The 23,788-nt window shown below is 40.7% G+C and overlaps 1 protein-coding gene across 2 annotated transcripts in view; it reads left to right on the top strand.

Moving 5' to 3' along the window:
- C6H4orf48 (chromosome 6 C4orf48 homolog) overlaps window positions 1-9,892 on the top strand; it is a 33,341-nt gene extending 23,449 nt beyond the window's left edge. For both annotated transcript variants that reach the window (XM_031941413.1, XM_031941414.1), the window contains one exon: window positions 9,355-9,892. In XM_031941413.1, coding sequence (XP_031797273.1) covers window positions 9,355-9,420 — 66 coding nt within the window. In that variant the 3' untranslated portion in view covers window positions 9,421-9,892. The remainder of the gene's footprint in view (window positions 1-9,354) is intronic.
- The last annotated feature ends 13,896 nt before the right edge of the window (window positions 9,893-23,788 follow it).

Below are 23,788 nucleotides of genomic sequence, written 5' to 3'. Positions count from 1 at the left end.
TTTGGCTGTATTATGTACATTTGGCCAGCTAGGTTGTACAATAGAGTCAGAAAGAGTCCTTTTCCTAAGTTCAAATCCAGCCTCAGATACTTACTTGTTGGAATACACGGAAACCATCTGACAGTGGCTGCTGGAGATCCAACCCAGAATGGATCTACTCTTGTGAGAGGATGATACAAGGAGACTGAGAGGCAGTTGCTGTTCTCTGACCTCTTTGAGAGGCTGTTGCATTGTCTGACCTCTCTTCTCTTCCCTCTGCCCCCAATTTATCTCATTCCCAGTCCACAACACCTGTGTCAGCAAAGGTTGCCTCCATAGCTGGGAAGCCTCTCGGAGAATTGACCTGCCCCTTAACATTTACTAGCTATGTGATCTTAGGCAAATCACTTAATCCTGTTTGTCTCAGTTTGCTCATCTGTAAAATGAGCTGGAGAAGGGAATGCCCAATCACTACAGGATCTTTGCCAAAAAATTCCAAATGGAGTCAGAAAGAGTCAGATAAAACTGGAATGACTGAACAAATGCATGTTTATGATGAAGCTGCTTTTTAAAAATTGTTGGCAAGGAAAGGCAGATCTGGCTCAGTTGGATCTGCTGCTGAATTTAATGTAGGCTTCTTTTCCTCCTTCCACTGCTTATCAGTGTTTTAAGAAGCAATATTGCCCATAATCTTCTACTACTTTTCTCTAGATTTTGTGAGTTTACATTTTAAACAGTATTGTTCCTTGTCTGCCAAACCTCCTTAGTTTTATTGGCTGAGGTGGTTTCAAGAGTCTTTTGGTCTCTTCATTGTAGCATTTGATTTGCATTGATTAAAAATCCTTAGTAAATGATGGTAATCTGCATTGATGTCTGTTCTTTTATCCATTTCCCATTTTTCAAAGCATTTCAATGACTTGTTGAAGTGCTATCATTTTCTCATTTTTATCTTTCTTCTAATTTTTAAATTGATTTTTGTCTTGGTTCTAACAAGTTAGCAGTCTGTATGCAGACAGCTAAATGATTCTTACAATGGTGACCATTTCCTGACCAGTTTCATTTTTTTGTAATGTTACTTGGTCCTTATCATATCCAGTGTCTTCTCTTCTAACTCTCTTCTTGAAGATATATTCCCACTTGTCAAGAGGCTTCTACAAGCCTTTAGCCTTTTTTCTTTCTTGTTCCTGAGCCATGAGCAATATATTTTTCAGTCTTACCCTTTGTCCATCTTGCCTTTAAAGCCACTGTGTATTCAAGTCTATGTTGATTTAATTTCAAGGGTATCATTCAGTTCTTCATAAAATTCTTTGCCTCCTGGTCTTCTGCCCCAGATGTTGGTTTGCAAGTTATAACTACATTTACAGTAGTCTTTTTGCAAATACTTATCTAGAATATTGTAACATAAGCTATCCAAGTATCCCACGAAATGGCAAATGTTTCTTATTGGCCATGAACACATGATCAAGGCAACTTGTTCACCTCCCTTTGACTTTTTTTTTTTTTACTCCTCCAAGGAGATAAATGAACAATTCTTCCATTCCTTTCGTCTTCTGGTTTCATTTATGGCAGGAATGTCAAGGTGGATAGAATCTATTCTTTTCCCCAGTAATGCATCATTTTAGTTGTCACTGGGCAAAGATCTGACCCAAAGTTGTTCAGTCATGTCTGACTCTTTGTGATGCCATTTTGTGTTTTCTTGGCAAAGATAATGATTTTCTATTTCTGTCTGTATATATAGATGAGAAAGCTGAGGCAAATAGGGTTAAGTGACTTGTCCATGGTCACAGTAAGTGTCTGAGACCAGTTTTGAACTCATGAAGATGGAGCTTCCTGATTCCAGGACCTGTACTTTATTCACTTCACTATATAACTGTCCTCTCATATTCCCCTCCCTCCACATTTAAATTACCAAATAGCTAAGCAAATGTTTCCAGATTGTCTAAATCGGGGTTTCTTCACTTTTTGTGTGTGTTATGGACCTCTTGGGCAGTCTGGAGAAACTTGGGGTCCCCTTTTGGGAAACTGTTTAAAGGCATAAGATAACAAAGACAATAATCATGGAGATCATCAAATGCTTAAATACCTTTGGAAAAGTGGGTTGCCCCTGACAAGTGAACATCAGCCCAGATTGATTGATGATTAATGGGTGAATGGACTCTTTCTAAGGTGTGTATGGGCTAAAAAGTCCTTAGCCCCTCTGTTTGAGAAAATGATTTGATCATGAAACTCAATAGTCTTCTGCACTTCAGATAAAAGAATTGATCTTCATTCAAACTACTCAGGTTGAATCATGTAAGGGAAGGGATGGAGAGTTTCAAGGGTGTTGAGTTTAATGCTTTTTTAGGGCTAATATTCATCTAGATTAGATTCTCTGCATGAGGAGAATTCCTGGCAATTTCATCTATCCTAAATATTCTTCAGAGATTGACCACAGAACTTTAAATGAAGAAATAAAAAGGAAAAACTCAACCCCGATATTAATAATGGATATGTAACAGAAATATAACAGAAAAATAATCACTCCTCTCAGTGTCTGACTTTGAAGAAGATGCTTCACCACTGGGATGCTCTAGGCCAGGGCTTCTTAAACCTTTTCCACTTGTTACCCCTTTTTGCCTGAGAAATTTTTACATGATCCTGGGTATATAGGTATATAAAGTAGGTATACAAGTCAAACATTTACTGATAATAAATCATAATTATGCAACCTCCCCACATTCAGTTAGTGATGCAGAATATTGCTGGTTAAATTGAGCAGAGAGGAATTGCAGATGGAGATTGAGATTGACCTAAATGACCTTCTCCTCTCTACGCCTCCAAGGCCATGATCTCCACCTTTCCCTCTCCACCATCCCTTTATGTAGTTCCTAACAGGGGGCCCAGAACTTTCTCTTGGGACCTCTCCTTTATGAGGATCGGGTCTCAATGTCCAGAAATATTTCCTCAGTTCCTCTATCCCCTTCTCACTGTTCTTCCAGATCTTTTACCTCTTTAGTTGAATTCTATAACTTCCTGACTCTCACTTTTCAGTACTTCCCATACAAGGAGTAGGATCCATTTTCTCCTTTCTCTATGCCCTGATCCAGACACCCCTCCTAAACTCTGCCCACTGAGAGAAGTAGCAGACTCTTAGGGTGGAATAATCAATCAATTTACATGTCCCTTTCTCAATGACAGACCTTTCTCAAATGAAGAGAAAACTTGGTCATTACTCTGAAGACCTCATCAAGTTTACTGAGGGATTTAAAGCCATTTCCAATCAATTTTTATCTTATCTGAGGAGATGCTAATATAATTTTCTCCTCCTGCTGCACAATAAAGAGGAAAAGAATTAAGGATTTAGGCCAGGAAATTTGGTGGTGATGATTGGGTGATCCTCCTCAGGTAGATAACCCCTAGAGGTTAATGCTGTCCCAGTTGCAGACCCTGGATAGGATTAGTAAGAGAGCAGCAGAAACAGAGAAAGAAGGGGCCAATGCTGATTTGCCTCATTGAAGATGTGAAGAAGGGAATTAAGAATCAAATTTAATTATGAGAAGCTTAAGGATGTTACCCAGGGAACTGAGGAAAATCCCACCCTTTTTCAAGGGAGATTTGTAGAGCATCTCAAATATATCAGCTTGGACCTTTCTAAAAGAAGGGGCCACTGTCCTCAGCATGCATTTTATTAGTCAGTCTGCCCCAAACATTCAGAAGAAGCTGCAGAAGTTAGTTTTGGGTCCTCAGACTTCCCAGGCCCAGCTTTTGGAGACAGCTTTTGGAGTTTTTGAAAAACTGCAGGAGCAGGACCATAGGGCTAAGGCTAGGCTCAGATTTGGGGCCACTCAGAGGGGCCCCACGTGGGGAGATTTGTGCTTCGTGCCATGAACAGGGACATTGATCTTGAAACTGTTCTTAAAAGAAGCCCCAGTCCTGTATCCTGTGTGCAGCAAGAAGGGCATTGGAAGAGGAATTGCCCACAGAGGGGTTCAGCCACTTTCTTCCATTTCCCTGCCTTCTAATCTCCTCAGGACTAGGAATGATAGGGCTTGGGCTTTGGCCAAGCTCCCCCTAACTCCATCCCTATTTCTGAACCCAGAGTAATTTTGTATTTGGCAGCTAAGATTTTCTTTTTCCGTACAGGAGCCACTTACTCTGTCCTGCCTCAATATTCGGGCCCTACCTGCCCCTCACCCTATTGGGTAATGGGGTTTGAAGGGAAATTTAGGAAATTTTGAGACTATCTCTCTTCCCTGTCAGTCTGGGGACCAGTTATTTAAACACTTATTTCTTGTCCCTTCTTCCACCTCCTCTTATTTGGGGAATGACCTGATGGTGACGCTGGGGAGCCAGCTCTTCTTTCTCAGAACTCTGGGAGCACTTTTTGTACCTCTCTTCAGGCCCTCCCATATCCTATCTGAAATTTGGGAGGAAGTGGACTCCTCTGGAAGCCCAGGGCAAGCCATTCATGCTGCCCCAGGCATACTGCCCTCCCTTCTGGATTCCTAACTCTCACTGAACCCAATGATACCCAATGGGAGGCCAGAAGGGGATCACTACCCTTGATTGAAAAATGCCAGTCTCCCTGTAATATTTACAGCTCCCACTTAAACAAAAAAAACTGAATGAGGAATATCACATGGTGCAAAATCTGGAGCTGTTAATGAGGCCATTATTTCTGCTCTATCCAATAGGGCTATCCTCATGCTAGATTCCAGGGGATACCCAAGGGTTTTCCACTTTAGAACTTAAAGATGACTTCTTTTGCATCCTACTCCATAAAGATTCACAATTTCATTTTGCTTTTGAGTGGACACTTCTGGGGGAACTCAACCCCCACCAACTGATATGGCCAGTCCCCCATCTATTTGGTCAGGCACTAGAAAAAGACTGAAGCAGTCTGATCCAGTATGTAGATAACATTTTAAAAAATCTGCAGGCCAAGCTGGGAGGCTTCTCTGGCTGCCGTACAAGCTCTTTATTTTCTAGGCTCCTGGGGTGGTTGGGTATACTTATCTACGGCACACATCACCTGTCTATCTGGGCCATGAACTGACCCCCACCTCTCAGTCATTCACAGCAGAAAGAACACAAGCTAACTTGTCACTTCCTGAAGCAGCCACAAAGAGACAGCTGGGTACTTTTCTAGGGATGGCTGGATTTTGTATCTGGATACTCAACTTTGGGGTTATTGCAAAACCTCTTTATAATTCTATTCCAGTCCCTGACATATTCCCCCCTCCCTAGACTGGAGATCTGCCCAGATCAAGGCTTTTAAGACTTTGAAAACTAAATTTACTTCTGGCCCTGCATTAGCCCTACCTAATTTAGCCCTACCTTTCATTCTGTACGTTGAAGAATGGCGGGGTCAAGACTTTCTTGGGAGTTCTAACTCTCTAGAGAGTCTCTAGCGGTCTCTAGCTTACTTTTCTAAACATCTTGATTCTGTGGCCTCTCTTGTAACTCCCGTCTCAGAGCTGTGACTGCTGTGCCCTATTTAATTGAGAAATCTCTAAACTCATTCTTGGCCAACCTTTGGAGCTCCTGGTTGAGGGCATTTTGGAAGCTAAAGGCCATCAGTGGCTGGCCAGCGGAAGGCTTTCTAAATATCAGGTCACTGCCGATTTAATTCTTGGGATCTATCACACTCTCAATTCAATCATCACACTGTCAGGTTATAATATTCATAGTAAGGAAGAAACTTTAGATTTCATCTCCTCTAGCTGCTTGACTTGAGGACATTCCCTTTGATAACCCAGATGATGAATGATTTACTGATGGGTCCAGTTTGTGGAAAAAGAAAGGAAAGTGGACTCCTCTGTGGTTAGCCTTAATAACACCTAAGAGGCTAAACCACTTCTTCCTGGGACCTCTCCTTGGAGGGCTGAACTCATTGCCCTCACCATAGCTTTAGAATTGGGGAAAGGACTGAGTGTTAACATTTGTACTGATTTCAAATACCCTTGACTGAAAAATGCCAGTCTCTCTGTAACATTTCCAGCCTCCTAGTTTAAAAAAACTGAATGGGGAATACCACATGATGCAAAATTTCAGAGCTGTTAATGTCTTTTTTATATGCTCATGGAATATATGGGAAAAAAGAGACTTTGACAGCTAAATATTCCCCTATTAAGCATGCAAGGTGTCCATGAATCTAGAGAGATTTCTATTATATTTTGCAAAACACACCAAAAGGGGGCTTCACTCCAGACCAGGAGTAACAGGCTTTCAGACTCAGCCATCTGAGCTGCTGCACATTTGCCCTTAACCATGGCATCAATATTTCCCCAAATCCCTGACTCTTAAACACTTTTCTATAGCCCTCAAGAGCAAGCCCTTGCTAAGAAGTTGGGGATATATTCTTTCTCCCTCCAGGTAGTTTCAGAAACTCTCAAGCCAGTTTCTAACCCCAGAGGCAAGTCAATGGAAGCTTCTCTTTGACTACATCAAGCTTTGGTCTACATCAAGCTACTCACTTGAGAAAGAACACCCACCAGGCCCTTGTGAAGCCTTTTTCCACTGGTCATAAACTAGGAGACACCATTAGGCTTGTTTGCACAAGCCCACCCAATTTGTGCCCAGGTGAATCCTTGAAGGTGCCATAACCCCCCCTTTCTTTTAATACCTGTTCACCTATCCAGGAAAAAACTAACAGAGAAGACTTTACACTTATACCCCCATGGAGGGGTTTCAAATTACTTCTGGGTTTGTTGGGAGGAAACCTTTTCTTGTAAGACTAAAAAAGCTTAGGAGGTTTTAACATTTTTGATAAAGGAAATTTTGCCTTGTTTTGGCCAGCCTGGCTTTTTACAGAGTGACAGAATGATAAATAACCCAAATTGGCTGAGGCACTTAAAACTAATTATTATTTCCATTCTTCCTGGTATCAATATTCAGAGAAGATGGAGAAAATGACTCATATTCTCAAGCGATTCCTTATGAAGTTGTGCCTGGAGACACCCTCTTGATAGATCTACTTGGGGTTCACATCACACTGGAGAGAACACTAAATTCATCCCCTTTGAATTTTTAGATGAGAGGTCTTTCTGAACCTCTGACAGTCTTGTAGCTTCGGAAAGTTTGATCACTCAGTTTGCCACACAATCTGGGATAGTTCAGAAGGTCCTTTCTGAATGTGTGAATGAATATCTCCCAGAATTGGCAGATGTTCATACCCAGACCGTCACCCCAATAAATTCAGGGGACATGGGATACTTGAAATCTTGGAAGGCTCAAGGCACGGATCCTCTGGGCACAAAGTGGAAAGGACTGTCCTGGGTCATTTCCATCACTTCAACTGCTGGTAAACTCAAAGGCCTTCTCAGCTGGACTCATGTTTCCAGAAAAAAACATGCTATTCCTGTTACCTTTTCTCCTCTAGACCTTCCTGGCTATTCATGTGAACCCATAGAAAACCTGAAACTAATATTCTGCAAGAGCCCTGGTAACACTAGAAATGTAGAGTAAACTTTTCTGTCCCCCTCTTCCTCCTCTTTGCCTTTTTTGCTCTTACTTTCCATTTTCTCCATCCCATACTTTTTAAACCATTTTCTCTGCCCCTTTAACCACATATTCCAAGGATGAAGGTTTTGCTCCAAGTACTCTATACCCTACTTCATGGGCTTTTATCACTGGCAGGATAATTCTTTGGGGAGGTTAGGAAACTCTGTAGGCAGTGGGAACATCCAGGATTGCTAGGTACATACACCATCAGCACTGTCAAGGCAACCCACATCTATAACCTGATGCTCTATTTGCAAAGATCCATTTCCAAATGTCACTGTCTTGACCCTGGATATCACTCTATTCATACTAGCAACCAGGACATTAACTTTTACCACAAGTACAGTCAGAGCAAATGAATGTAGCCCCTGTCACAAGTGTCATAATTTCACCTCAGCCACTGTACTGGCTCTCCTGATGGGTCAAACTCTCACTGTACCTATGCCTATGGTCCATCTATAGAGATAATTTGTGGCATCCCCATTCCAAAATTATTCCAGCAAATTCACCCACGATACTTCTGCTTTGCCCCCTTCCCGGCCTAGAGACTTCTCCCTGATATCCTGAAAACTGATGTCCCCATTGGTATAATGTCTTGCAATTATATTGACCCTTAGGGAGACCTAACCAGGAAGCAATTACAGAACCTGACCTCAGGCACCATCTGTACTTTTCTCTGTAAGATGAATCTCCTCTTTCACGTTGATATTTCTAATGGCCCTATCAAGAGGATACCTCAACCAGAAACTCCCTCCACCAGTCATCCTCACTATGTCTAAACACTCTGGCACATCCACACTTGGCCACCTAAGTACTCCTGTTTATAACACTGTTGTTTCAACCACTACCCGTACCCCTTTAAGGAGATAAAAGCTAGGATTTGGGGAGAATGTTCCCTGATATTTGGGGAAAAGAATGGTAATGTTCATTCGCTGGGTTGGACACTCAGAACATAAACATATCCTTTCCAACCTGATTGTTATCATCGACCAACTAGCCAACATTACATATTCTTTCTGAGAACTCTAGGAATTCCTAGACTCACTGGCCATTATAGTCTTGAAAAACAGGTTGGCCCTAGGTTATCTTCTCACTTTTAGTGGTTGTCTGTGCCCTTGCCAACACCTCCTCTGGATGTACCCCAACCCCTCCAGGAAGAAAAGGCTGAATGGTTCAGCCATTCATAAAACCTCATCTCACCAAAGTCTTCCTCTGGATGGGGCTACTGTGTCTATTGATCTCCATACTTACTCCAATTTTAATGTTTTGAGCCTGTGAATTCTTTTAGGATACCTGGCAACACCTTTCCTGGAACCCCAACATTTTGGGGTATCCCTAAACCCATTGTAAGTTCCTTGAAAGCAGGGGCCTTTATGCCTTTCTTTGTATTTTTAATAACTCGTTCAGGACCCTGGACAGAGTAGCTGCTTAATAAATGTTGACTGAATTCTTATGAACTGGTCATTCATATGCTTCCTGAAGACTTTCTAATCCCACAGGATTGCACTGGATATATGGGACCCAGAGTCAAAAGACCTCAGTTTGAATTTGGCTTTTCCAATTCTTAGATATATGACTGTGGGCAAGTCCTCTCCTATTTGGGTGCTAACTTCCTAATCCAAAAAATGAAGGAATTGGGCCAGATGATGTCAAAGGGCTGTAACATTCTGTGATTCCATGTCCCTGACCCCTGGGATCTTAAAGTTTGGTGGGGATGGGGGACAAGGGGAGAGGGAGAGGAGGTTGGTTATGAAATTCAGCTGAGATATGAGAAGAGGACTTTGGAAAGGCTGAATCTCTACGTGGGTTATAATAGTGGCTGGAAAGGGACTCCCTTTCTCTCTCATTTCACGGGCTGGCATTAAAATGCTCACTTCTTTGCTTCTTTTGCAGACAGAGACCCTCCTGCTACAGGCTGAAAGAAGAGCCCTGTGTGAATGCTGGCCAGCAGTGTCGTAGCCAATCCCTGTTTCTACCCTGCAGTTAGAAAACCCCCCAAACTGCAGGAAACTTTGGCTCAAGATGTTCCTCCCCAAAAGAAAAGGGGTTGTTCCTTCTCCTTCCCCCAGAGCACATCGCCCCTGCTTCTGCCTGCATTGCCTCAGCTGTGGCCCCCCGCACTGTGAACTGTCTCTGGCCCAGGGACCTCCCGGCACAAAGCGCCTTTGTCTGGGGTCCCTCCCACCCCCTTTTCAGGACCCCTCACCCCCATCTGGGCCCTGCCTCCCATCCATTCCAAGGTGCTAAGGTATTATTGACAAGGAGAGCTCCCAGAAGCTACAAGCATCAAGGGGTGCTTTAGGCCATTTCAGTGAACATTTGGCCCTTTCATCTTCCTGCTGCCTCGTTTTGAGTGTCTCTGGCCCTCTTTTTCTTCTTTCTCCTCTTTCCTTCTCTTTGTCTCTCTCCCATCCCCGTTCCTCCCTCTCCCCCCCCCCCTCTCTCTCTCTCTCTCTTTCTCTCTTCCTCCCTCCCTCTTTCCTTCTCTCTCCCTCTTTCATTCCCTCCTCCCCCCTCTCTCTTTCTTCCTCTCTTCCTCCCTCCTCTCCCTCTCTCTCCTTCCCTATTTCCCCTCCTTCTTCCTCCCTTCTCCTCCCCCTCACTCTTCACACCCTCCCCTATCTGACATATTCACTCTCATGGCTTTTTCAGGAATCATCTCCATGGGAGGCGTCTCTTAGCTCTCTGCCCTGAGCTCATGCTAGCCCTCCTGGGCACATGCATTTGGCTTTTACACCATTTCAAGCTCAGTGTGTCCCATACTGAACTCATCCTCTGAAAAGCGGGGAGAGTAATACTTGCACTACCTACCTCACAGACCTGTCCTAAGGAAAGTGCTTTGAAAAACCTAAAAGCACTAAAGAATCGTGAGTTGCTCTATATGTGAGTTATTATTTCTCCCAAGTCTGCCCTGCTTCCCAACTTCCCTTTTCCTATTAACGGCACCACTGCTCTCCCGGACATCCAGGTTTGCAACCTTGGAATCATCCTAGACCCCTCACTCCCTCTCCCTACTCCCCTTTCTCCCATCCAAACACTTGTCAGCTCCTGCTGATTCTACTTTCCCTCCTATTCCTGCATCTTAAATCCATTCTCATTTTTCTCCTCGCCCTACCTGGCCTCTGACCTAGTGCAGACCCTCACTAGCTTGACCAGAGTTGCTGTGATAGACCCTAATTGGTTTCCCCTGCTTCTCGTCTCACCCCTCTCCAAACACCAATCAGATAGCTTCCAGATTAATGTTAAGTATAGCTCTGATCAGGATGCTTGCTCCCTTGCTGAAAAACTATCAGTGGCTGCCCATCATCTTCAGGATAAAATGTGAACCACTGATTTTGCAAATTCAAGGGGTCCACAATTTGGTTGCACCTTCTCTTGGTGGTATTTCCTAAATGCACTGAGCACTGGGGCCAGTCTGTATTGCCCTCCCGGTCTTGTCCTGTACCTACCCCCAAGAATTCATGCAGATTGTCCTTGGGAGCTCCTGGAACATATTTCCTCTTTATTTCTTCTGGGTAAAGTTTGAGGCTCAGCTTAGGTGCCACTTCCTCCATGAAGCCCTCTTGGATCCTCTATTCCAACTTTTTGCTTCTTAAACTTTCCCACACTCCTTTGCTCCTGTCTCCCCTTATCTCGTGAAGGACTTCTCTGTGTATGTACCTTATCACCCCTAGTAGACTGTAAGCCCCTTGAGGGCAGGGGCTGGGTCATTTGTCATCTTTGTATCCCCCGCTCTGAGGACAGGCTTCGGAGCATAGTAAGTACTTATAATAAATGTTTGTGGAATTGAGTGGAATTGAGTGTATCAATGACCGGCAAAGGCTTTGGGTGTGACCTTTCCTAGGTTTACTTGAGTTTTAATAGGAGACATGGGGCCCTAAGCCTAAGGTATATCTTTCTTTTAATGTTAAGAGGCCTTCAGGCTAGAACCCAGAAAGACCCAGATTAGGGTCCTACCCCAAATACTTGCTGACACTTCCCCCCTCACCTTTAGTTTATTTGGAAAATGGTCATAATAATAGCACCTCTTTCCCAGTGCTGTTGTGGAGAACAAATGGAATAACACAAAACACTTAGCATTCTTATAAAGCTTTAAAAAAGGCAAGTTATTAAATGCTAGCTGTTTCAGGCACTGTATCAGGCAAGGAGAGAGACCATAGAGAAATGGGTTGTCAGAGCTGACATTCTGTGCTTATAGTCTGGAGCATAGGGTAACTCTCAAGCTTCAGTTAGAACTGGAAGGGACCTTAGAGCTGGGAAGTTAATCCAGTTCTTTTATTTTAATAAATGTGGAAACTGAGGCCTGATTAAGTGCCTCATGTTATGCAGGTTATAAGTGGCAGATCCAGAATTTCTATCCCAGAGCAAAGATTATTAGTACTCAATGGGGCCTTAGAAAATCAATTCAAATTATTTAATGTTTATAAAGTGCTTCATAAATGTTACCTATTATAAAACATCAGGGTTCTTAGAAAATAGAATATTAATTCTGAGGGATTTTTGAGCCCAACGAGGCTGGAGAAATGAGCCCAGAGAGGGAATGGCTCCTGTTCAGCTTCACACAGGGAGGTCAATGGTTGGTTAAGTGCTACCTGGAGCCATGAAAGAGAAAAAACAGGAGGGTCAAGTGTAAGATTCAGACCTAGAGAAAGAGGCTGACTGGCCTCTGGTGATTTCTGGAAGAGACAGGGGACTTTGGCTCTGAAGGAAGGGGAAGCCTTAACTAGAAGGAGAAGCTTAGTTTTATGAACTCAAAAGTGGTGGAAAATTATGGGTTCCTGCTAATTGGGGCAAGGAGGCTGGATTTATGAAGGCCCACCCTGTATCTTTTCGGCTTTAAGGGGCAAAGGGCTTGAAGTCTTCCATTCAAGAGCATCCACCCCAAGAGCAGGAGCCTGCTTGTAGCTTGTAGTGTCTCCAGGTTCTCAAAAATCCTTTCTCTGAACCCAGTTTCAGTTTGTCTCCAGCCCTTCTTTTTTATGATGGCCCTTTGGGGAAAGTTCTTTTTGTTGTTGTTAAACATGGTAAAAAATATATGAAAATCCTATATAGGCACCCGTATTTATACAATTATCTTGCTGCACAAGAAGAATCAGATCAAAAAGGAAAAAATGAGAAAAAAATAAAATTAAAGCAAACAACAACAAAAGAAGTGAAAATGCTATATTGTGAACCACATTCAGTTCCCACAGTCCTCTCTCTGGGTGTAGATGGCTCTCTCCATCACAAGATCATTGGAACTGGTCTGAAATATCTCATTTTAAGAAGAGTCACATCTGTTAGAATTGATGTTGTATAGTCTTGTTGTTACGATGTACAATGATCTCCTGGTTCTGCTCATTTCACTTAGACCAGTTCTTGTAAGTCTCTCCAAGCTTCTCTGAAATCATCCTGCTGATCATATCTTTTAGAACAATAATAGTCCATAATATTATAATATATATATATATAAAACATAATATAGAACAATAATATTCCATAACATTCACATACCATTATTCAGCCATTCTCCAGCTGAGGGGCATCCACTCAGTTCCAGTTTCTTGCCACTACAAAAAGGGTTGCCATGAACATTTTTGCACATGTGGGTCCCTTTTCGAGAAAGTTCTTCATTCCAAAAACCTTTGTCCTTCTCTGGGGTTATTGACACAGAATCAATCACTATGCAGTGATATCCACCCCAAGATTATAGTTTAAGAAGCAGGCTAAGAACCTATTTACAAAGACAGAGGAGAACATTCCTCACCCCCATTTGTCTTTTGGTTAAATTTAATATTTTTATTACTCCCCCCCAGTTACATGTAAAACAATTTTTTACATTTGTTTTCAAAACTTTAAAACTCCCTCCCCTCATCCCCCATCAAAAAGGCACATGTGAAATTATACTAAACATTTCTATAAAAGTGACATTGTGAAAGCAATCATATAATCATATAAATATAAAAATCATATAGATTCGCTCCCCTCAAAAAAACTTCAAGAAAAACGAAGTTTAAAAAAAGTATGTTTCTATCTGTATTCAGGCACAATTTGTTCTTTTGGTACATATGGATAACATTTTTCATCATAAGTCCTTCAGAGTTGTCTTGGATCATTGTATTGCTGATGATAGCAAAGTCATTCACAGCTGATCATCCCACAACACTGCTATTACTTTATACATATACATGGACTTTGCAGGAGCTCATGGAGGACTTTCTGGGTTTTCTGAGAGTATCATGCTCATCATTTCTTATAGAATTATATTCCATCATAACCACATGCCACAGTTTTTTTAGTCATTCCCTCTCATGGGCATCCTCTCAATTTCCAATTCTTTGCCCCGAGAAAAGAGCTGATATAAACATTTTTGTAAATATAGATTCTTTGCATTTTAAAAAAAAATCCATGCCTACTAGTAGTATTGTTAGGTCAAAGGGAATTCATGATTTTATAGCCCTTTGGGCCCAGTTTCAAATTGCTTTACAGAATAATTGAATCGGTTCACAATTCTACCAATAATGCATTCATGTCTCATTTTCCCCACATTCTCTCCAGCATTTGTCATTTTCCTTTTATGGCCCATTAGCCAATCTAATAGATAAAGGGTTGTCTTGGAATTGTTTTAATTTGCATTTCTCCAATAAATAGTAGATTTTTTTTCCTTTTTTTGCCTAGGCAATTGGGACTAAGTGACTTGCCCAGGGTCACACAGCTAGGAAGTATTAAGTGTCTGAGGTCAGATTTGAATTCAGGTCCTCCTAACTTCAGGGCTGGTTCTCCAACTAGCTGCCCTGAGTATTTTTTTTTTTTTTTTGTATGCCTAAAAATAGCTTGATTACCTTATCTGAAGACTGTTCGATTTTTTAGTCACTTATCAATTGGGAAATGACTCAGTTTTCTATATGTTTGAGAAATGAAGCCTTCATGAATCTGGCTTCAAAATTCTTTTCATAATTACTATTGCTAACTATCTCCTCTCCTCCCCCCTCATTTATTCGATTCTCTCCTTCTTTTCACCTTATCTCTCCTTTTACTTCTGACTACTTTCCCCCCCCAATATGCCCTTCCTTCTATCACCTTCCCACTTTCTCTTATTCCCTTCCCCTCTCATTAGTCTTAATGGCCTTTCTGAAAAAGATTACTGCTACTCAGTTAAAATATTTGCAAATTCATTTATCTAGAATACCTTCCCTTTTCAAATGGCACACCACTTGAAAACTAGCTCAATTATCACTAGCTCTAAATTTTCTCTGATTTCCCTCAGATCCAGTAATCGGTGATCTTTCCATTGTTTGTAAACCCCCTACCAATTAGTTTATACTCCTCTTAGGACCGGTCCTAAGAGACATTGAGATATCTATATAGAGTGCGGAACAAGGAGTCAGGAAGACCTGAGTTGAAATCTAGTCTCATATACTTCTTAGCTGAGTGACCCTGAGCAAATCAGTTGACTGCTGCCTCCATTTCCTCAACTGTAAAATGGGGATGATAATAAATAGCACTTATTCCTCTCTCCCCTCCCCTGCTAGGGTTTTTGTGAAGATAAAATAAGATAATTCTTGTAAAACACTTAGCACAGTGCTTGACACATAGCAAGTACTTAATAAATGTGTCTTCCTCCTCCTTTAAAATTTTTTTTAAAAAATAAGCTTTTTATTTTCAAAATACATGTGAAGATAGTTTTCAATGCTCATCCCTGAAAACCTTGTGTTCCAGTTTTTTTTCCCTCTCTCCCCCCTTCCCCAGACATCAAGTAATCCAATATTTCTTCTTCCTTTTTGTTTTCCAGGTCGAATCCATTGTTGCTTTTCCATCATTTCAGTCCCATCTGACTCTTCATGGCCCCGTTGAGAGTTTTCTTTTTTCTGATTATACATGTAAATTAACTTTTAAAATACACATTTCTTTATGAATCGTTGGGAGAGAAAAATTAGAACAAGAGGGAAAAACCACGAGAAGAAAAAAATGAAAAAAAGTGAACATAGCATGTGTTGATTTACATTCAATCTCATAGTTCTCTCTCTGGATGCATATGGAGTTTTCTATCCAAAGTTTATTGGGATTCGCTTGGCTCACTGAATCGCTGAGAAGAACCAAGTCTTTCATAGCTGGTCATTGCACAATCTTTCTGTTACTGTGTATGATATATTCCTGGTTCTGCTTGTTTCACTCAGCCTCAGTTCATGTTAATCTTCCCAGGCCTTTCTATAATCAGCTTGTTCATCATTTTTAATAGAACGATAATATTCCATTACCTTCAGATACCACAACTTATTCAGCCATTCCCCAAATAATGGGCATCTGCTCATTTTCCAATTCTTTGCCACCACAAAAAGGGCTGCTACAAACATGGTCTTTTCCCTTCTTCGTGATTTCCTGGGATACAGACCCAGTAATAGCACTGCTGGTCAAAGGGATGCACAGTTTGACAACCCTTTGTGCCTAGTTCCAAATCCCTCTCCAGAATGGCTGGACCAGTTCACAACTCCACCAACAATGTATCAGTGTCCTAGTTTCCTCCTCCAGCATTCCTTATTATCTTTTTCTGTCACCTTAGCCAATCTGAGAGGTGCGGAGTGGTACCTCAGAGTTGTTTGCCCCGTCGAGGGTTTTCTGAATGGTTTGACTTTTCCTTCTCTAGCTCATTTCATAGATTAGGAAACGGGGGCAAACAGGGTGAGTGACCTTCCCGGGGTCACAAGCTAATAAGCGTCTGAAGCTAGATTTGAACCCATCTTCCTGACTCGTTTTGACACATAGTTGAGTTTGGGAAACACCCAGTTGAGTTCAGGGAAAGGATTGCTGGGTGCAAGGAACCAAGACTCTTGGAACGTTTCCAGTACTATGGGCTTCCTCCTAAGCAGTGTCAGGATCAGGAAAGATCTTAATAGGCTTGAGCACTGGACTGAATGTAAGATGAAATTCAGTAGGGGAAAATGGAAAGTCTTAGCTACAGGGCTGCTAATTGGCACCCGAGTGCACAGAGCACTTGGCCTGGAGTCAGGGAGACATTTCCTAGCTGTGTGATCCTGGGCAAGTCACTTAACTCTGTTTGCCTCAGTTGTCTCATCTATAAAATGGGCTGGAGAAGGAAATGGTCAACCACTGTAGTATCTTTGTCATGAAAACTTCAAATGGGGTCACAAAGAGCTGGAAATGACTAAAAAAACAATTAAACAACATCAATCCAGAGGGCAACCAGGATAGTGAAGAATCTGGAGTCCATGTTATGTGAGGATTCATTGAAAGAACCGGAGATGGAGCAGTGAATAGAGCACCAGCCCTGAAGTCAGGAGGACCTTGAGTTCAAATCTGGCCTCAGACATTCAACACTTCCTGGCTGTGACCCTGGGCAAGTCACTTAACATCAATTGCCTTAGCAAAAAAAAAAAAAAAAAAAAAAAAAAAAAGAAAAGAAAAAGCACCATAGATGCTTATCTTGGGAAGACTGGGGAAGGAGGAATGAGCAGAAGTGTGTAAGAAAGCTTAGTTTAGGGTTTCTTAATCTTTTTTTCATAATATGGATTATTTGATAGTCTGGAGAAGTCTATTTTTTTATTAAATAACTTTTTATTGACAGAACCCATGCCAGGGTAATTTTTTACATTATCCCTTGCACTCACTTCTGTTCCGATTTTCCCCCTCCTTCCCTTCACACCCTCTCCCCAAGATGGCAAGCAGTCCTATACATGTTAAATAGATTACAGTAGATCTTGGATATAATATATGTGTGCAGAACCGAACAGTTTTCTTGCTCAGGGAGAATTGGATTTAGAAGGTATAAATAACCTGGGAGGAAGAACAAAAATGCAAGCAGTTTACATTCATTTCCTAGTGTTCTTTCTTTGGGTGTAGCTGCTTCTGTCCATCCTTGATCAATTGAAACTAAGTTAGAGCTTGTATTTGTTGAAGAAATCCACTTCCATCAGAATACATCCTCATACAGTATCGTTGTTGAGGTATATAATGATTTCCTGGTTCTGCTCATTTCGCTTAGCATCAGTAGTCTGGAGAAGTCTAGAGCCCCCTTTTTAAACAAATGTTTTTAGAGATATAAAACAAAATACATTGGATTACAAAAGAAACCAGTTATCTTGAAATAATTGTCAAAATATTTTTTAAAACCCAAGTTCATAGTCTTTAGGTCCAGAATGCTAGGGTTAGACTAAATCTGTTTGGATTAAAGTTGAAAAAAGACAAATTTAGGCTTGATGTCAGGCAAAACTTCATGCCAAAGAGGTAATTAAAGAAAATGGCATCTCCTGAATGAAGTGAGCAGAACCAGGAGAAAAATGTACACAGTAACAGCAATATTGTACAATGACCAACTGTGAATGACTTAGCTATTCCCAGCAATACAATGATCTAAAAGAATTACAAAGAACTCATAATGAAAAATACTATCCACCTCCAGAGAAAAAAAGGATGAAGTCTGAATGCAGATAGAAGCACTTTTAAAACTTTCTTTGTTTTTCTCTCTCTCTTTTTTTTTTTTAACAATATAACTAATGTGGAAATATGTTTTGCATGACTGCTTATCTACAACCTATATAAAATTGCCTGTTTTCTCCATGAAGGGGGAAAAGAAGTAGGAAGAAAGACATTATGCAATTCAAAATTTTAGAAAACCAATGTATAAATTATTTTTACATGCAATTGAAAAAATGAAATATTAAAAAACAAAATAAAACCCCTCCCCAATAATAGGTTAGAGAGGATGGGGAGACAGTTTAAGGAAAAGATGATGAGCTTAGTTTTAAAAATTGAGTTTGCTGAACATTCAGATTAAGTTACATGAAAGGAAGTTGGAGATTTGAGAATGGAGGTCAACAGAAAGATTAGGCAAAAAGAGGTAGGTTTGAGAATCATTAATACAGAGATAGTAATTAAATCTGATGCCATCACTAAATGAAGTGGTATAGAGGGTAAAAGAAAAGAGGACCCAGCTGAGAATCTTGTGGGATACCTATGGTTAGAAGGGGTTTGATTTGGATAAGGATCTAACAAAGGAGACTGAGGAACAGTCAGATAGGCAGGAGGAGAGCCAGGAGATCATGGTATCTGGAAAACCTAGAGAGAAATGAGTATTAATGAGACAGAGGAGAGTGATCAAAGGTGTTAAAGGCTGAAGAGAGGTCAAGGAGAATGAGAACTGCTGAAGGGCTACTGCATTTGGCAATTAAGAGATCATTGCTAACTTTGGAGAGAGCACTTTTGGTGGAATGATGAGGTCCAAAGCTAGATTGTAAGGGTTAAGAAAGAAGAACGTGATAGGGGAGATATTGGAGGTTCTTGTTGTAGATGGCCTTTTCAAGGAATTGACCACAAAGGGCAGAGGAGATCTAGGATTACTATATATGGAATAGGAGCATCCAGTGGGTTTTTTTTTGGAGGATGGAGGAGTTATGGGCATGTTTGGGGCAGTAGGGAAAAAGCTAGTAGACAAGAGACACTGAAGATAATTGATAGAGTGGGAATGACAGAGAAAGAAATTTGTGAGGAGATGGGATGGAATGGGATTGCTTGTGCGGGTAGAGAGTAAGGGTCACCAAAGGGCTATCAAACTGTGCATACCCTTTGGTCCAGCAGTGTTTCTACTGGGCTTCTATCCCCAGAGATCTTAAAGGAGGGAAAGGGACTCACATGTGCAAAAATGTTTGTGGCAGCCCTGTTTGTAGTGGTTAGAAACTGGAAACTGAGTGGATGCCCATCAATTGGAGAATGGCTGAATAAATTGTGGCATATGAATGTTATGGAATATTGCTCTATAAGAAATGAAAACCTAGAAAGATTTACATGAACCGATGCTGAGGAAAGTGAGCAGAACCAAGAGAACATTGTACATAGTGAGAACAAGATTATGTGATGATCTTTTCAACAATGAGGTGATTCAAGGCAATTCCAATTGACAGGAATGGAAAATACCAGTCACATCCTGAGAGAGAACTATGGACTCTTAATCTGGACCAAAGCATAGTTGTTGTTTGCTTGTTTTTTTTCTTTCTCATGTATTTTTTTTTCCTCTGATTTTTTTCTTTGCACAGCATGAAGAATATGGAAATATGTTTAGAAGAAATGCACATATTTAACCTATATCGAATTGCTTACTGTCTTGGGGACGGGGGGAAAGAGGGAGAGTAATTTGGAACACAAGGTTTTGCAAAGGTCATTGTTGAAAACTATCTTTGCATGTATTTGGGAAAATAAAATACTGTTTGAAAAATTTAAAAAAAGGGCCACTTCTTCATGTGAAATGAGAGTGGAGAGAACTTGAGAAGGCATTATGGGACCTGGGCTGCCTTGGAAGGGAATGGGTTTCTTCTTCTTGGAATTCTTCAAAAAGAGGCTAAGGCTAGATACCGTTTGTTTAATAGATCTCTCAGTGGTAATTCTGATTTTTATATGGGTAGTACTCCATGACTTCTGGGGGTCTTTCCAACTCTCCCCCATTTTGGCCACTAGAGGGTGCCCACAGCAGAGTTCTGACCTTAGAAGGATTTTTTTTTTCCCCCCCTCCAATTTTATCCTACCTGTTATTTGCCTCCTCTTCCTCTGGAGCATTCTGGAACTGATACTGGTCTGTTCATTTCAAATTCAAGTTTAGTCTGGCCTCCACCTCAAAAGAAAGGAAGTCTTGTGTTTTTTTGTTTTTGTTTTTGTTTTTTTTTGTCATGACCTTTACTGCTTATATAATTCTGGGTAAACTATTTAAAATCTTTCACCCTCAGTCTTCCTGTCTGCATTATAGGGATGATAAGACTCAAAATACACACATCACATTGTGGGTGGGAGAGAAGCTCTATAGAAATGGAAGCATTTACTAGTCTGAAGACTATTGAGTGGAACCAACTTTATTCATCGACAGCAAAATACCCCTTCCAAGGGATACTGTTGACTAGGTGATTACATACATGTTGTTTTGTTGCTGGTCCATCCTCATCTATTTAAAAAAAGAAGAGGATTCCTCAGGTCCTTTTGTGCTGTCCATATATGAACAATTTGGCTACCCTTAGGTTGACCTTCTGAAAGACTTGACTTTTGACCTCCCGCAAAGAATGACTTACTGTCCATGTGATCTTGGGTAAGTCTTTCTTTTTCAGTCTCATTTTCCTCATCTGTCAAACGAAGGCACTGGGCTCAATGCTTTCCGAAGTCCCTTTTTGACATTCTCCGTTCTAATGTCCCTTTCGGTTTGGAATTCTTTCCAAATCTAAGTCTGTCCCCTAAATCAACAATCATTTATTATGTGTCTTCTCTGTGGTTAGGCATTGTGTTAAGTGCTGGCGATAAAAGGACAAAAGTTAAATAACTCTTGCTAAGTAAGGCTCTTCTCAGAACGGTCTTTGTTCCAAGGTTCCTCTTGGCTTTAATAAGTTCAAGTGCTATCAAATCTGTTGGATTTTTCTGTTTTCTCTGCTGAGGGCTCTTCTAGTTTAATAAAGTCCTAGCCTTTTACTTGCCCAAGTCCGATTTGAACAATTGGCTATCTTAGTTACAGTGTGAGATTGAAATTTGACCATCCGTAAGAATGACTTTCTTTCTTGTCTTTGTTATCTTTCTTTCTTTCTGTCTCTTTCTCTTCAAGTGGTATCTTTCTTGTCCTTTTACTTTCTCGTTCTATGTCCTTTCTGTCTTGTTCTTTCCTTCTCCTTCCTAAATCCTATCCTTTTTCCTTCCTTCCTTGGCTTGGACTTCTGTCTGTCTTCAAATTCCAAATTCTTCTAGTACCTTCCTCAAGACGTTTTTTTTTCCGTTTCTTCTTTTATTTTCAATCTTTCTCTTTCATTCTTTCTTTTTCTTTCCTCTCCTTCTGTTTTCATTTATTCTTACCTCCAATGTCCATTTGAAATGAGCATTTATCCCATTGAGATATTTGACATTTCATTTTCTCTGCATCCTTCTTTCTATTTCTTTCTTTCTTTCTCCTTTCTTTCTCCTTTCTCTTCTTTCTTCCTTCCTTCTTCTTCATTCCTTCCTTCCTTCCTTCTTCCTTCCTTCCTTCCTTCCTTCCTTCCTTCCTTACCTTCCTTCCTTGCCTTCCTAGTCTTCCTTCCTTTCCTGTCTCTTTCTTTCTCTCTTTTTCTTCTCTTTCTCTCTCTTTCTCTTTCTTTCTCTTCCTTCCTTCCTTTTCTCTTCTCTCTCCTTTCTTTCCTTTTCTTTCTCTTCCCTTCTTTCTCTTTTCTTTCTCTCTTCCTTTCTTCCTTCCTTCCTTTCTTTCTTTCTTTCTTTCTTTCTTTCTTTCTTTCTTTCTTTCTTTCTTCCTTCCTTTCTCCCTTCCTTTCTTCCTTCCTTCCTTCCTTCCTTCCTTCCTTCCTTCCTTCCTTCCTTCCTTCCTTCCTTCCTTCCTTCCTTCCTTTCTCTCTCTTTCTCCCTTTCTTCTTCTATTTCTCTCTCTTTCTCTCTCTCCTTCTTTCTTTCTCTTTCTCTCTCCTTTCTCTTTTCTTTCTCTTCCTTCCTTCCTTTTCTCTCCCTCTCTCTCCCTTTCTTTCTTTCTTTTTCTCTCTCTCCTTCTTTCTCTTTTCTTTCTCTCTTCCTTCCTTTCTTTCTTTCTTTCTTTCTTTCTTTCTTTCTTTTCTTTTCTTTCTTCTCCTTTCTCTCCTTCCCTTTCCTCCTCTCCTTCCTTTCCTTCCTTCCTTTCCTTCCTTCTTTTTCCTTCTTCCTTCCTTTTCCTTCCCTTCCTTCCTTCCTTCTTCTTCTTCCTTCCTTCTTTCTCTCTCTCCTTTCCTTTCTTTTCTTCTCCTCTTTCTCTTTTCTTTCTCTCTTCCTTCCTTCCTTTCTCTCTCCCTCTCTCTCCCTTTCTTTCTTTCTCTTTCTCTCTCTCCTTCTTTCTCTTTTCTTTCTCTCTTCCTTTCTTTCCTTCCTTCCTTTCTTTCTTTCTTTCTTTCTTTCTTTCTTTCTTTCTTTCTTTCTCTTCCTTTCTCTTCCTTCCTTCCTTCCTTCCTTCCTTCCTTTCCTTCCTTTCTCCCTTTCTTTTCTTTCTCTCTCTTTCCTCTCCTTCTTTCTCTTTCTCTCTCCTTTCTCTTTTCTTTCTCTCTTCCTTCCTTTTCTCTCTCTCTCCTTTCTCTTCTCTTTCTCTCTCCTTCTTCTCTTTTCTTTTCTCTTCTTCTTCTTCTTCCTTTCTTCTTTTCTTTCTTTCTTTCTTTCTTTCTTTCTTCTTCTTTCTTTCTTTCTTCCCTCTTCTCCTTCCCTTCTCTTCCTTCCTTCTTCTTCCTTCCTTCTCTTCTCTTCCTTCCTTTCTTCCTTTCTTCTCTTTCTTCTCTTCCTTTCTCTTCTCTCTCTTTCTCCTTCTTCTTCTTTCTTTCTTTCTTTCTTTTCTTTCTCTTCTTCTTCCTTTCTCCTCCTTCCTTCTCCTTCCTTTCCTTTTCTCTCTCCTTCTTTTTTTCTTTCTCTTTCCTTCTTCTTTCTCTTCTTTCTTCTTCTCTTTCTTTCCTTTCTTCTTCTTTTCTCTCTCTTCTCCTTCTTCTTCTTTCTTCCTTCTTCCTTCTTCTCTTTCTCCTTTCTTTCTCTCTTTCTCTTTTCTCTCTCTCTTTCTTTCTTTCTCTTTCTCTCTCTTCTTTCTCTTTTCTTTCTCTCTTCCTTCCTTTCTTTCTTTCTTTCTTTCTTTCTTTCTTTCTTTCTTTCTTTCTCTCTTCCTTTCTCCTTCCTTCCTTCCTTCCTTCCTTCCTTCCTTCCTTCCTTTCTCTCTCTTTCTCCCTTTCTTTTTCTATTTCTCTCTCTTTCTCTCTCTCCTTCTTTCTTTCTCTTTCTCTCTCCTTTCTCTTTTCTTTCTCTCTTGCTTCCTTCCTTCCTTCCTTCCTTTTCTCTCCCTCTCTCTCCCTTTCTTTCTTTCTCTTTCTCTCTCTCCTTCTTTCTCTCTTCCTTCCTTCCTTCCTTTCTTTCTTTCTTTCTTTCTTTCTTTCTTTCTTTCTTTCTTTCTTTCTTTCTTTCTTTCTTTCTTTCTTTCTTTCTTTCTTTCCTTCCCTCCTTCCCTGAGTCCAGGAACTGGGTAAAGTATTTGCTTCCATTGTCCTCTTTCTATGACCCTTACTGTGTAAAAATCATATAGGTTTTAGGATAGAAGGTCATGGGTATGTGCTTGTGTGCTGGGATCAGGAAACCTAAGACAAACCCAGAAAGTGAATAAATATAAAATATTTGTCATTTCTAGGACAAGTGCATTCTGAGAGTGTAACAATATGGTGGTTAGCACTGGGCAATGCATAGCCAGGGGTGTCCTCCCATTTGCCTAAGGGAATTTTATAGAGAAAATAAATTTGGTAACATAATATAGACAATGGACTGGGAGAAGGAAGACTCTAACATCAGTTGGCATGACCCAGTGCAAGGCAGAACATCAGCTTCTACA

Source organism: Sarcophilus harrisii, chromosome 6, assembly GCF_902635505.1.
Source record: "Sarcophilus harrisii chromosome 6, mSarHar1.11, whole genome shotgun sequence".
Taxonomy (NCBI): Eukaryota; Metazoa; Chordata; class Mammalia; order Dasyuromorphia; family Dasyuridae; genus Sarcophilus; species Sarcophilus harrisii.
This window is presented reverse-complemented; position numbering and strand designations above follow the sequence as displayed.